Here is a 15,361-nt window from a genome sequence, read left to right as displayed (position 1 = left end):
GTCACAGATTTAGGGGTAGGAGACTCCATCTGCCTAATATAATCAACTTTCAGATGAGTAAACAGCTTTTCGAAATGCTCAGTACAAAACTCCCACTCATTCCTCCTCAGGTGACTTGACCGCCTTAATTGCAATGTCTATTACTGTAACCCAAAGCTGGACCAATCACTTGGCACTCTACCTAATAAATAAAAATCTGCTTATAATGGATTTACCCTGGGGACATTTCAATGACTAAGGTAAATGCCAGTGCTGAGGAAGCCTATAAATTCTTACCTTTTCACAGACTTGCTAGTTTTCAGTTTTTTCTGTAAGAGTACTGTCTCATGCATTTAAAATGAGCTGAAACATTCAGAAGCAACATGAACTACTCTAGATTCCAAAACTTTTTCCCCCAAAACCTAGTTCAACAAAAGAAGCATGGGAATTTTCTTTAGGATTGAAACACTGGTTTTGTAACGCATTGGCCCCTGAATTTGAATTGGGGGGAGGTTCAAGCTTTGAAAGTGAAACCAAAACATGCAATAACCTTAGAATAGGATGAGCTTGAATGATAAACTAGATGATTTAGGACTAATTGACACCAAAAGCCACAGTCTTGTGTTTGCGGTGGAGAGCTGTACCTCCCCAGGGGGAGCATGGGAGGTCTTGTGCACCAGAGAAGCATTCCCAGTGCTTCCCAGTTACACCGAGGGGAAAAATTTCCTACACCTTCTTGAAGAGTGCAGAATAATTCCTAGGTCGCCTCCTCTTCAAGGGAAAAGCGAAGGAGTAAAGAATTTAGCAAAGATTTTCAGAAGCAGCTAGTGATTTTAGTTGCCCACTGGGACACCTTAGAGAGGCCTGATTTTCAGAACATGGGTGCTCAGCTCTTTCTGAAAGCAGAGGTCCCTTCACGGTGTCTCAAGGTGGACCCCCAAAAATGAAGGCATCAAAATAACTGGTCACTGTTAAAGTCTTGGACTTTGTTTATTCTCCTTTTCTCCCATTTTCACTCAAGAGAAGACTGGCTGGATAGAGGGAGCACAGTCCATTCTACCATTTGCCACTTCTCTTCCCTGCTCTCTCTAGCACAGGGATGCAGGAGAGGCACACCTGAGAATTTAAACTCTAAAGCATTCAGCAAATGGTTGAAACAGCAGTATCTTGGGGGGTTGGTATAATTCAAAGGAAAGGGATTTACACGCAGAAAATAAGTGATCAAAATACTGTAATGTAGCGTACCATGGCACCACTCCCCAAAGGGGCTATGAATAGCCAGGGACAGCGTAAACAGGAACCAGCACAGGATATTGCTTCAGTGCTTTACTGGTGCAAGAGTGTTCACAGACATTATCTATTAGCTTTAGACATCATCAGTTCTCCTGCAGAAACACATTTCGGATCTAAGGCTCCTACCTTTCTAAGACATCTGACGATTACAGCTGAAACCCAGTGTACCTATAGTGACTGTCCAAAAGAATAGAGACACAGATATATCGTGTATTCATGCCTACTAGGATGAGAACACTATATAGTGATACTTGCTAATATCATATACTCCCAATCTCCTTGTGTACTTTGATTTATATAGCAGGCTATGCATTAAGCATCTTACCATTTGCCTTGTATTTACTTCATTATCAGAATAAGAAATAAAATGTAAAATTCTATATAATATAAATAGAATGCTGTTTGCACTATGTCAAGTCTGGCAATTTATTTTAAGACATTTATGCTTCAATCCTGACCCCCTACCCCGAAATCAATGGGCATTTTGCTGTTGACTTTATCAATGTTTCACCTTCCGTCTCTTGATAGGTTCTAAGGATATACTATTCAAAATGGAAAACTTGAAGCTATTATCATGACAGCTGTTTTATGTTTAATCACCGGCACCTTAGTTAATCACCCTGCATCTTAATGAAAGCATTCACCCATCAGTTGGATATTCTCTAACACCTGTTGGGGGGGGGGAAGGGGTTTTCCATAGGACCTTAAAAAAAATTTAAGTGTTTTCATTCTATTGTTTTTTAAAGCAGATTTGATATTTCTTTTCCTAGATTCTCTTAATCAAAAGGTTTTTATTTTCATTACTTCTCCAAAATGGAAAAACTTTCACATTTTGGAATACAGATTTGGGGGGGGGGGATCAGGTGGAAGTAAGAGGTCTGAGGAGGTTCTAAAATGACAAGTTTTGAGTTGAAAATATCCTTCCATGTGACCAAAGATGGCAGTGCAAAATCCAAACTCAGAAAATACCCCATCAATTGACAGTCTTCATTTTTTGCCAATAGTTTCCATAGAAAACTATCAAAAGGTTTTTTTTTAATTTAAAGAGAGTCTTTAAAATTAGAAAAAAATTGACCAGTCTTACCAGTATCTGTGTTTTTTTAAACTGTAGAATTTCGTATTTTAATACATTTATATTGCATGTTTGCTTAGTATCTTTTATTTTGCACTTTTTATATGTTCAGATACATTGTATCATCTTCTTTAAAAAAAAAAAAGATTACAGTAATTCATCTGACAAAACCAACCAGTGGGAATGCAAGTATGTTAATGGTTAAATTCTGCCTTCTGATGGATAGATCTGAGAAGCTTTTAAAGAAGTCAGTGGGAAATGTGCGTGCATATCTTTGGGCAGAATTTGGCCATTACAGTTTAAATCCATGCTACAGTCTCTTAAGCCAATTTCAAAGTTGGGGGCCTCAAGTGAGACATTGCTAAAATATTGAGCAGCCTAGTTTTACAACAAACATATTGAGCACCAGCAGTTCCAACTGCAGAAAAATCAGGCTACTTTTATTTCAGTGCCTATGCTTAAGCATTCAACTTTGAAAATGTGTCCATTGCCTCAAACTTAGGAAGTTAGTCACCAATAACGTACGTTCTAGTTCCCTGTGATGAGCCATAAGAAACAATGTCAATGCAACTCCCAAATGCTGCTAAGTACCCCTGTAAAATCAGATGTCCAGCAGGATTAACAGTGTTTTTCATATGGCTGGACTCAGCAGCTTTTATGACAAGAACATCTACATCTTACATATCAGACAGTGTGCTGTTCCTCAAAGGGAACACACTGGTTTATCTTGCTTTATTATATATGGGAGTGAATTTTACACAACATTCTCCCCAGTTTTTATAATAATTTCACTAACAGTGACCTAAATAAACGTATAATTCTAATTTACAATTCTTGCATTGTTTAAACTATACTTGTTTCAGAAATCTCAGGCTCTTGTCTGCTTTGGATAAACATGTAGATAAGTTTCTAATTAGTTAATAGACTGCTCCTGAGTTCTTTGATCAGAGTGAATCTTTGATCAAAGAATCTATGGTTGAGGGAAAATTTCTGTGCCTCTGTTTGTAATATATTGCTTAAATTTCCACTTTACTTGCATCATAATGTCCTTAATGCAAGTGATTCTTAAACTCTTAAATGTGTGCTAAAAGCTTTGTATTGTGAAATGAGTTATTTGAATACACTTTCTGCTAACAATGGTATATTCACAATACACTTAGGATGTAGTGGGTTAACCTACCAGACGCTCCATGGTGCATTTGATATGCAGTCGACTCCTAGACAGGCTGGAACAAATTCAGACCCACTGTCAGGAGTGCACCTCCACTGGCTTCAACAGAGTTGCAGCAAGTTGAATTTAACTTTAAGGAAGCCTGCTGGCAGGTATGAGCAGGATTAAAGAAAAAAAACAGCTCCAACAGATATCAAGAAAATGATGATAAAACTTTATATTTTTCTATGTGTACACTCAGCCAAGGTAAAACCTTATAATAGAAGTGAAGAATTAGAGAGGATAAGACTATAGTAGAATTATTCTTTATTTCGTTAAAGGATCTTCTAATTGAAAAGGAACAAAAATCAAATCATGCACAGCATACACCAAAGGACCAAGAAATAGAAATTAGCCAATCTCCAGCAGACTTTTTCTCAAATTTACAAGAGGGATCCCAATGAGAGGAAAGTTGCTTACATCACAATACTGTGAACAACTGGGCCACTAGACACATCTGGAAATGACAGGCCGCTTGAAGTTCAGTTGTGGGGGAAAAGTCTTAAATATTTTAAGAGATCTACTCTGGGGAAAGACCAGGAAAGTCAGGTCAATTAAAACAATCAACAAGTCTACAGCAGTCTCGCAATCTTGCAAGCATGAGATACTGTTTCAAGATATTACTGCAAGGCTCAGTAAGTGTGTTGATATTTTCTTCCTACACTTTGATTGTTCGAGAGTAGAAGGCCAAGTTTACACTGACAATGAACAAATATCTTACACATGTGTAGGGCAAGAAAGGAAGCAAACCTTACCAAGTATAAACTGCCTAATGGAGGTAATTAAGGGTAGTTATAAATACAATGTCAAGCTAAGAGGATGCTGTTAAAGGGACACTGTCAAGATTGACAGACCTGCAATTAGACTTACTGGCATGTAGGCAATCTGTACCTCAGACAGTCCTTTTGGTGCTGTCTGCCAACTCACACAAAAGAAACTGACTGGCAGAGCCAAGGTAACAGCATGACACACAAATATAGAGGCCAAAATAAACCCCACACTCCATGTTGGCTCATCTTGAAGACTAGCTGAGATTTTATGCATGCAGACTAGTTTGGAGGGGATGGTAGTGTTTTCACTATCAAGGGAACTTTATTTTAATAATTGGGATAGGGAATTAAATTTCCTGGATACATTATATTTAAAGAAATGCTTATTATGGCTGTTACAATAAAAGTCCTTTTCCAAATAACATATCTGGGAAATATAAAACTCCTCCAATACACCACAATGTATGGCTGTATGCTCTCTTGAAAATTGCTGCTGGATCATATTCTGGCAGCACTGAAGTGCTTGCTACTAAAAATGGTTGCAAATTTTAATTAAAAATATTTTGGGTCCCGCCAAATTAAAAATCTGAAATTCAGAAAATGTTCACCAGCTCTAGTTGAAACAGTGCAGTATGATACTAAGTGGCAAATAGAATTGAAACATTTTAGTGTTATTAAATAACGGATTTAAAATTATGATACTAAAGGGGGAAATATTTTGCAGATGATATCATAAGAAACAAAAAAATAAGGTACAAAAAGGTACTGTATAAATCCTAAAAAAGTAGTCAAGTCAAAGATGTATTAGAAAGTGACACACAGGGGGCAGGGAACAAGATCTTCTAAACTGAAAGGTTCTGCACTATCCAAGAGGTGATAAAGACAATGTATACGGTACACCAAGAAGGAATCTCTGCCTGAGTGATCAGTATGTATAGATTCTGAGTACTACCATGAAATAGGTTTTATTTGTTGGGGGGTTTTTTGTTAGGAAAGGACCAAAACATGGGACCCGGAACCTCCAGGGCACACTGATGTTGAGAACTCCATGATCCAGCAAAGCTCCATGGTCTTCTCATTTCCAGAGAGAGAACGCCTCACTGCACTATCACCAAGGTTAGATTCGGTTGGAACCTCTTTCATGCTGCCTTAGACTCCAGAGCATGAGTTTTCATTTTAAACATAAAGTCAGACTCGAGCTGTTATGGTGGGTGAGAGAGGTTCAAAAACAATGAGCTGAGTGTAACTGGTACAGTAATGTCTGCCTGTGTTTGCAGAACCTGAAACAATCCTTGAGAGGTGTGACCTGCTCCCTTCATCTCCATGGGCACTAACACAAAATACCCAATGACAACCACTTTGGCTTTTCAAGTATTATCTGTTTCTCTGATCATAAAGACGTGTAAGAAAAGGAATGGGAACAACCATTTTCTGAAGGGGGGAATCATACTGTGAACAGCTACACAAGCTATTGTAAGGGATGGCTCATTCTGGCAGCACCAGTCAGTAGGCTTGGGAGAGTGCTGCCACTTTTCCCCAGTTCCCAGTCAAGAAGGACTCAAACTGAAGGAACCTAACAGAGCCCCCTCGCCCCAAAGGGGAACCAAGCTCAAGAAGCTCATTGGAACATGCCAGCCTCCCCGAGGGGAAGAGGAGCTCAGTACAGCCCACAGGTGCATTCCGACCCTGCTGAGGAGAAGCGAAGTTCAATCAGCGCAGATCGCACACGTGCTCATGTTTTGCGGGCACAGTTTATTTTGTGGGCGGCGCCTGGAAGAGCACTTTCCCTCCCCGCCACATCTGACCCCTAGATACTGCTCACACAATTGCCCAACTTTTCCCCTCCACTTCCTATGGGAGCAAGTTTTCATTCCTTCCCAGCCGGGGACTGTGGGCTTCTGAGACGTTCTGAACATACGAAGTAAGAACGTCAGGTCTGGGGGGAAAGGAAGGGATAGTGGTGTTCCCTGTCTGACTGACAGCCAGCTACAGGAATCTTAAGTTAGGCAACCCCATCACCACCCTCTGGCAGTCAGAAAGGAGACCGGTTGCAGCACGCTACCCCCAGGTGTCCCTCACTGCCTCTAAATGAAGCAACCAATTTTCCAGTTTATTTAAAACAGAGGGACCCCAGTCTCTATCCCCATTTCCCCTCCTCTGGCAGCAGCTGCATGGAGTGGAGTTTACTGCACTCCTAAGCTTGCAACAGCCTGAGCTAGTGCAGGACTTGTATGGATCACGCCTAGCATCCTAGGAGGGCTGCTTGGGGAATGCAATGCTGAGCTTGTTTCCATAAGCTCACCAGATCCAGCTGCTCCACATCTTGCTCCTTTATCATCAAGTATGCACTGGCTTCGACCCTCTTCAAATTTAGTCAGACTGGTTTGCAAATAGTTTACAATACAATGAGGTGCTGCTGAGCCCATTACTTCTGTGTAAATAAAGCCTGTGATGCTTGGTAAGAGGTAAGGTGCTGTTCAACTTGGTAGAAACCAGCTGGGATTAGGTATAAAGCTGCTATCTTTTGGAGAGAAGCTGCCAACCCACAATGAACAATTTAATTCTGTGACGACTTGCTGTGCAGCAGTGTTTGTTTTCTGCCTGCCAAAGATTTTACCTACCTTGGTTTTTCCATTTCCATAAACAGTACCTCTCATGGCTTGGTTAATTACAAGCACAGATTTATGCCTTGTTATTGGGGTATGGGTGCATAGGCAATTGGGGGAGGATGGAAAACTGAAAGATGGTGGGGAGAGAAGTTAGAGCACTGAAAGGGAACAAGTTTTCCCTACCCTTTAATAAGAAAACTGTGGTGTCAAAATGAAAATAAGAATCTCTTGAAGTTTTCAAGAGGGTCAACTTGAGATAACCACTATCCTCCCATTCTGTCCATGAACACATATTCCACAGCTAGACATTTCAACAACTGGTGGTTTAGAGCAGTGGGTCTCATCCTTTCCATACTGTACCACCACACAACTTACAACAGGAAAATGTCTGGGCCCCCACCCCCGTTCCTCTAAACATTAAGAGAAAGAGTGGAGTCCCAACCCCTTGAAACCTGTTCTCTACCCGCCAGGTTGAGAAGTCCTGGATTAGACACCTCACTAATAACAAAAAGCTGTTTCTTGATACATTTGAAAAACAAAAACCTTTTTTAAAATCTCTAGCCTGTGCTCCACCTCAATGTTTCCAGCCTTATTTGAAAAAAAAGTTGCTATTTGCTCCTCTATGTCTTGGGCCCTCAAGCATTTGTAAGAAGTTAAAGAGAAAAAAAAGTCTAACAGACAAGACTGCACAATAATTATTTTCAGACGGACCAACCACATTGGCTTGAAAACTGAGGGCAACTCTTGGTTATGTCAAAACATATCCTATCAAACCAATTATTTTGAAATTGCATTAATCACATTCAGTAGAGGGTTTAAAAATCACAGCCATTTGTACAACACAGCTATTACAGGGAAAAGAAACAAAACCCCAAAAGTTTAAATAAAAGGTTTGTAAGCTGTGTGTGATATTAAATTAAATTAATGTGAGTGAGCATTTCTAGTTACATGAAATATTCCACAATATCTTCTCAAAATTATGTAGAGCGCATTGCTGCTTCCACTGAAGTCAACAGGAATTTTGCTACTGACTTTAATGAGAGCAGGATCAGGATTCTAAAGAGCAAAGTATTTTGCAACATTTCTTTTAAAAAAATGCATGGCCAAGTTCTGATCTCAAATATGCATGAACACCTGTTGTTGTCATCAAGACACACTGTGTATACGTAACTGAGGACAGATTTCAGTGACACATTATTTTATTTTTTATCTATCTTAGTCAAAATTGCTTTTTTCAAAGGTTAATGGAAGAAGCTATAACTATCTAGAATAGATTTATAAGCAACCATGGACATCTGCTATACCTTCCGTATGGAAGTCTAGGAGCATGTCGCCGGGATCTTGTGTTACAGCTGATCTCCTGTAGACCACGTGAATTCTTCCTCTCTCTTCTTCCATTTGTTTGCCTCTTTCCAAAGGTTCAATGAAATATTCATCTTTATCAGTTCTTATCATTCCAGCCTGGTGAGGAGGGAGGAGAGGAAGAGCACAATGTCAAAAACCCATTTTCCTGACTCGATACATTGATAAGCATCTACTGACATTTTAAAGATGTGTGACGAGTACAACAGCCAACAAGTGAATGTAACACAGACAGATTACTGCACAGTAAAACAAAATCATTGTTGGGCTTGTTTTATTTGGGCTTTACACTGGATCAAGAATATTTCTAGCTACTGAGCATTTTGACCTGTACATAGACAAGCTCTCATAGGTATTAATGGAAGTTATACATACGTAAACACACACACACACACACACACACACACACACACACACACACCAACAAAATACATGCCTACGGCACAAGTTTTACAGGAATTCTAGCATTTGTATGTAATGAGTAAGACTGGTATTTTAATTAGCTATTAATACAGATATTTATGACTTGATGAATGCAGTGTCGAGTGTCTTCAATTCGTCGGTGCTCACCATCCCACAGGAAGTGCTCCACACCTTACAGGATTGGGCCATAGTTTTACTGGACTACAATCACCTGGACACTCCCCCTAAGCAACTGCATGCCACTCAACCCCCTAATTATTGATCCCCGTGGGTGAACAGGTCATTCAAACTCCTCCTCTCTGTACCGTTCTCTTAGGAGGGCTGTGAACTGGACTTACATATGTAAGGCTTAACTCTGCTTTCACTGACACTAGGATTAACTGAGACTAAACTCACTGGAATCAGTTACATCAGCATAAAACAGGCGGGTAGGAGTGAAAGGAGAATCAGGTTCATGATCATGTGGTAAAAAGTCATCTTCGGATCACTTTAATGTAAATCACAGCAACCAATGGTGAGAGAATTAAGCAGTGTAATCAAGGGGAAGACAGACAGTCTTTAAAAAACCCTCTTAGGGGAAAGGAAAAAAAAAGCCTTGAGCTTTCAAACTTCCTTTAGCTCAGAGAGCAGCAGCCTATATTCTGTTTGGCAGAGTGACTGGGCACAATGAACATGAGGAAAACATGCACAGGCAGACTATTTGGAGATACCAGTGAAAAAACAATGGGCTATTATATTTTGAGCAATCTGCCACCTACTTTCAAAGGCATAATATAAACCATCAATGCCTATATAAAAAAACCATATGTACCAGGCAAGAAAGGGACTATAAACAATCATTATGCAACCAATCTTTCGTCAATGTTGTTCCACAGTCTCTCCTCTATGGTATGATTTAGTCACTTTGCATCCAAGTATCTGAGTTACACAGACACATCCAAATGTGGGAATACTGGGCAGGCCGTGCACCCCTCCTTCCAAGTGCAGAGGGGTTCTCTGCACCTGGATCACAGTGCTTCCTTGGGGAGTGAGGGGTAGGGGGCAAACCAGCCACCTCAGCAGCACCATCTCCCCTCCCAGCTGAACTCAGCACAGCCCTCTCCCCATGTGGGTTGCGGGGGATGGCTCCAGACTAGGCAGGGTTCAGGTGGCAGGACGAGAGGGTTAGGAAAAGAATACAGGGAATACAGCCCCAAGTACAACCTTTTCTGCCCAGCCTGTCCAGCATCCCTGGGAGCTGCTGGGGCTGGTATGTGTGTTTGCCTAGCTGCGTTTCTGAGAGCTCCCCTCTACAAGTAAAGCCTAATGCTAGGCTTGCACAGAAATATACAGATAGGTACAGAAGCAAACAAGCAGCTGAGCAGAATCTCTTATATTCATTCCCAATCAGTCAACATGGTGCAGCCTTCTGCATCAATGCCAGATACTAGATTCGGATGAAACGTAACCCAGTATTAATGTGCAACATTGCTGTGATCCAGCCATAAAGTCACTAAGTTATGCACCGCAGGTGTCACATCAGCGTGCGAGAGCAAAGGCACGGTGCCATTCTTAAAATGGCAGAAATAAGCTTTGACTGAGGCTAACACCTGAGTATGGCTCCCCCCTAGAAAACGAAATATAGTGTGACAAAGCCTTTCGCCAATAAGGAGACATTTCAAACTCTCATGCTGACTAACATGCATTTATTTCAATGCATTATCCTTAGAGAGTGGCATATTGATTGTTCTTCTCCTCTCTTTTCAGAAACCAAAGAAATTCAGTGCAAACGAGCTTTTCGATGCAACATTCTGGCAGAGGATTTAAATGCCGGTAAGCCATGAATTTCAAAGTTATGGCCCTGCCTGTAACCACGCTGAACATATACTGTATGGAAAAAGATGAGATTTAGGCCCAGACTTTCAAAAGTGCTCCACACCAACAACTGGGTCCAGATACTCAAAAGATCCTGGTGCACTGAATGGGAGCTGAACTCATCATCTGGGCTGAGAGCCTAACTCCCTGGCCCAAGCTGGGCAAAAGGACCAGAGGAGCACGAAGGGGCTACAAAAGGCCTAGTTCTCACCAGGGATCTGCTCACAAGGCCTGCTGTGAGAAGTGTGGTGGGACTGGGAGGTGCACTGAAGATCCTGGATCCCAGGAAGTTTTAAGTTAGACGGGCCCCAGGGAGTTACATCAGGTGCCTCTTCAGCCACCGGAGCAGCACAAGATCGGGAAGGCTCAAAGGCAGCCCCTCCCCATCAGTAATTTTGCAGACATGCACGGGGACAGAGTTCCAACATAAACCAAAGCTTTGCATTTCAATTCTGCATCATAATGACACTGTGTTTTTGTACGAAATAGAAAAATTATTTCAGCTCAGTCTCAATCTGTCAGATGTAAATGAACTGTGAAGGTTTAAAATGCAAAAGTTACAAATTTGAGAAGTCAAAAAAATTCCCTTGAAGTGTCATGAACACTTTAGCACCTACCACTGCTTTTTTCCTTAGAACTTGAAGAATGGGAGGTGTACTGAAAAGTAGCATTCTTATATCTATAAGAATGTATAGCACGCTGGATCTCCTACTTGGTTTTCACTGCTGTACCTTGAAATCAGTGGGTTTGCCTTTAAACAGCAATAAGTACAGTCTAGGGTCACCAACCCTCCAAGATTATCCTGGAGTCTCCAGGAATTAAAGATTAATCTTCAATTAAAGATTATGTCATGTGATGAAACCTCCAGGAATACGTCCAATCAAACATGGCAACCCTTGTGTCCAGTAGTATCAGGATTGGACCCTATGTTATAAATTACTGGAGAGAAATGTCTAAAGGAAATGAAAGGTGGTATCAATTGCAATCATCAATAAAACTTATCTGAAATATCTATGTTTTCCAATAGCATTCATACTGAGCAACAAAGTCATTGTGATTTTATTATTCTTATAGATAGCTTTAGTTTCCAAAATGCTTTACTGCATGAAGAATATTTACTTCAGTGCATAAGGGTCAAGAGCCAAACCATATATTTTGCCTACATCATTCTTTCAGGGGGGGTTGAAACGGTTTGACTGAATTCACTTATATAATAAAATAATATGTTACCATCATTTATTGTTTTATGAATAACACATTACTTAAATATTATGGAATTTAAGTAACTGTACATACTACTGTTTCATTTTTTCTTTATTTTTATTATACGAGTGGCAGTAATCATTGTGATTTTTAGGTTGGAATAAGTCAAGTAACATCACACAGGTTTTTCCCTTTCATGTGGATAACCAGCATTATTAGACTGGGAATAAACAAGTCCCTTTGCATGTTAATGGTTTATTTTCTCGCCATTTTTCTGGCCAAAAGTAAGTTTGTGCCTACAGTTGCTATGTTACTGGTGCAAGACCTTATTTTGGCACACACATTTTGTTTAAATAACCCATTTTCTACAAAGCTGTTTGCCTACAGTTTGAAAGTAGCTGTATCCAAAGACAGTGTGAAATCCAGAAGGTAACTCTGGCTTCCCTTCCCAGCTTTAATATGTGTTTTTTCTTTTCTATGTTAAGTCTACAAAAAAGAAAGGAGCCTATAATTATATTATTCATAATGTGTGTGCCTTTTTGTATAAGGAATAGCAGAATAAATTGCAAAAATTAAGTGAAATTTCAACCTTTTTTCATATGTACAGAATATAAACCATGTTTTAAGACAGACCTACCACAAAAAACCCCAACTCATTTACTGTACCTAATAACACTCCACTTAACTTAATCTTCTGCCACCCCAGTAACACTGCTATTTAAAGGGGGGGAAATGTTCATTTAAAAACAATTAATTACTCTAAAACCAACAGTACCCAAAGCAAGTGTCCAATTTCACATAAGCATGCAAAATTTATCTGAGCTGATATTATGAAATGCAAATTTAAATAGTATAAACGCAGAGAAGAAAATGGCATAGGTTCAGGATGACTTGCCATGCAAACATACCTGGCAAAGCAGAACAGCAGCTCAATGTAGAAAGCATATTCTACTCTGACTGCATTATCATTAGGCACAACTGTAGCAGACACCAGATTTGCCATAAAAGATGTATAATACTGTTCTTGCCTAGACATACATCTGGATTGCACACAAATAGTTAATGCAGTGTCCTTGATTTAGAGTTAGTAATGCAATCTTAATCAATGAGAACATGTTACCTTTTTATTAACAACATTTCCTGGCATTTAATGGCATCCTATGGATGTGTTCCTAATCTAACAGTTAATGTTGAATTACAAAGTCACTGAACAACTGGAATGGGTGGCAATAAACACAGAACCTGGTAAGCCTTGTATGCATTTCTACCTTAACAGGTTCAGTATCCTGTTTGTATAACTCGATACTGTGTCAGTCCATGATTGTGTCACAGTATTAGTAATGGGATACAGAGCCTTTCAGCTCTGAACCACGGTTTCACATCCATCCTGGGTCAGTAGTGACCGAAAGCCATTATCATCAAATTACCTACAAGAAATGAGGTCACAGGCTCAATCCAGTTCCACATCAAAAAACATCTTTGCAACCAGCACCCTTGCTGGCGACCATGGCAGAGAGGCTAAGAACTGAAGAGTCAGCCACTCGCCCGGAAAGGGTGATCATTCCAGAGAAGGTTTGAGGTACATTGATGGAGCCCATTGGAGAAGCTTATATAGTGCTGCTGCTGCTCTTATTCTGTGGATGAACAAAGGACTTCATTCTCCAGCATTTTCAGGTGTTTTAAATTCACTTTTTACATTTTTTAAAAGTGGAGGCAGACCCCTCCCATGCCAAAGCACTTCAGCCACCTCTACACTAGAGAATGCCAGGACTGCAAGCCTCTGCCCGGCTTGTTGTAACACACCTTGTGCCCACACACAAAAGGGCTTGTATCTGTGCACAAGTGTTCTCCATCGTGCTGTGGCCCAGAGAGCCATTATAATGGTACTTCGGCTCACTCGCAGCTTTGGGGGCACAAGCAGACCAGTCATCAATGGCAGCATGGGAAATGTCCCACCACTGAAATTCCAACAGCTCTAACAGGGCTCCACAATAGAAGTCAGGCTCAATCAGACCTCTCTGTGGCAGAGCCTTTTCTGAGAGAAATTCTACTATTTTACTTCCAACTTCTAACAATTAATCTGAATAATCTGCCTGCCTCATTCCCAGTCATGTTACTGCATTTGCCTTTTAGGGGATTTTACTCCAAGGCACTGCAGAAGCTGCAGCTGGTGCCGAAAAAGCCAAAGGCCTAAGGAAATGTCTGTCTCCTTCTTCCTCCCCAGTACAGTCTCTTGTTGCAGAAATCAGCCTTCTCTGTGGGCAGAACACAGTTTCACCTTCATGGCCCAGTCCAGGTGGGGTCACCTCAGCAAACCTTCCCTCAGGAAAGAAGGGAGCCAGGCAGGGCTGGAGAGTCCAGCTCTGGGCTGGCAGAATCCAGGACTGATTGTTTTTGTAATGGGAATTAAAAAAATATTAATTAATTTACCAAATTCTCTAAGGGAGATTGTACCAGTCTCTGTCTCTCTACAAATTTCAGGCTATGTTACAAGAAACAGGGATTGAGAGACATGGTATCAAAGAGTACATAACCTAACGTCATCTTGCTGCCTAGCCACTGTGGGGGAACTTGCGAGGAGGTCATAGGATTGCTTCAAGCAAAAATGAGGTGCTGGTGCTAGGTTGGAGATTAGCAGATTATATGGAATCCAAGATAAAAAGATGTGTTTCTGTATGGTCACCCTCACAAAATCAGGCCAGTCAAGGACCAATGGGTTATCTGGTCACCATATACAAAACCCAAATTCAGACCTGGGAAAACACATTAGGCTCTATTCTGTGGTAATGTAAGAAGCTAGTTATAGGAGGAGGTCAAGCATATAAAGACCATTTGCACTACTAACACATCTAGTAGAGATTTTACTGTGGTGCAAAAGGCAGTGAAGGTCAGCTATATCCTGAAAGTGTGCAAGGAGCAGTGCAAAGCGAAAGGGCACGTGGCGAAGCCAAAAGGAGGCAAGTTTTAGACAATGTGGAAGCCAGTAAATAATTAACAAGGATTTGAAGAGATCTTAATGAATGTTAGTTAGCATGAGTTAGGCTAGCTGTGACCCTGGTGACGTGAGATTTGTGGAAGCAAGATAATGTAAGACAGAGTGAACTGTGTGAAAGTTATTACGACCTTGCAATATGCAGTCTTGCTTTTTTCTAGTAAGATAGCAGAAAAGCTTATGTATAAACAAAATGTATTTGTTGCTTTTTACTGTCTCCATGATTGCTAGAAATTGTCTGTAACAAAGGTATAAAGGCTTGATGTAATTGTTTACCAGTTGAGAGACCTGTCCAGGACCCTGTGTCCTATGGCACTCTCTCCCTCCATTGTAATTACTGGAGAAATAATAAAGTGTTTGATTTTGCTGCACCCAAACAAAAAGCGAGAACTAAGTTTTTCTTCGACAATTTGGGGGCTCGTCCGGGATGGCAACGCCCACGGACCCACAGACGGCTACTACGGATCATTCCCCTTCGAACCCCATGGCACCACATGAGAGGTATGAGACCTTTTGAAATCTCTATTGGGGTATCAGAGGAGGACTGTCCGTGAGGATGTCTGTCTCTGTTGGGCTCACGCCATCTGAACTTAT

The 15,361-nt window shown here is 40.7% G+C and overlaps 1 protein-coding gene across 1 annotated transcript in view; it reads right to left on the bottom strand.

Annotated features, from left to right (window-relative positions):
* Nucleotides 1-15,361, bottom strand: part of ADAMTS3 (ADAM metallopeptidase with thrombospondin type 1 motif 3) — a 208,715-nt gene that overhangs the window by 125,056 nt on the left and 68,298 nt on the right. The window contains exon 4 of the mRNA XM_045019044.1: nt 8,238-8,394. Within this exon, the coding sequence (XP_044874979.1) occupies nt 8,238-8,394 (157 nt within the window). The remainder of the gene's footprint in view (nt 1-8,237; nt 8,395-15,361) is intronic.

This window comes from Mauremys mutica, chromosome 5 (genome assembly GCF_020497125.1).
Source record: "Mauremys mutica isolate MM-2020 ecotype Southern chromosome 5, ASM2049712v1, whole genome shotgun sequence".
Classification (NCBI taxonomy): domain Eukaryota; kingdom Metazoa; phylum Chordata; order Testudines; family Geoemydidae; genus Mauremys; species Mauremys mutica.
The sequence above is the reverse complement of the archived record's forward strand: the minus strand, read 5'-3'. Positions and strand labels throughout refer to the sequence as shown.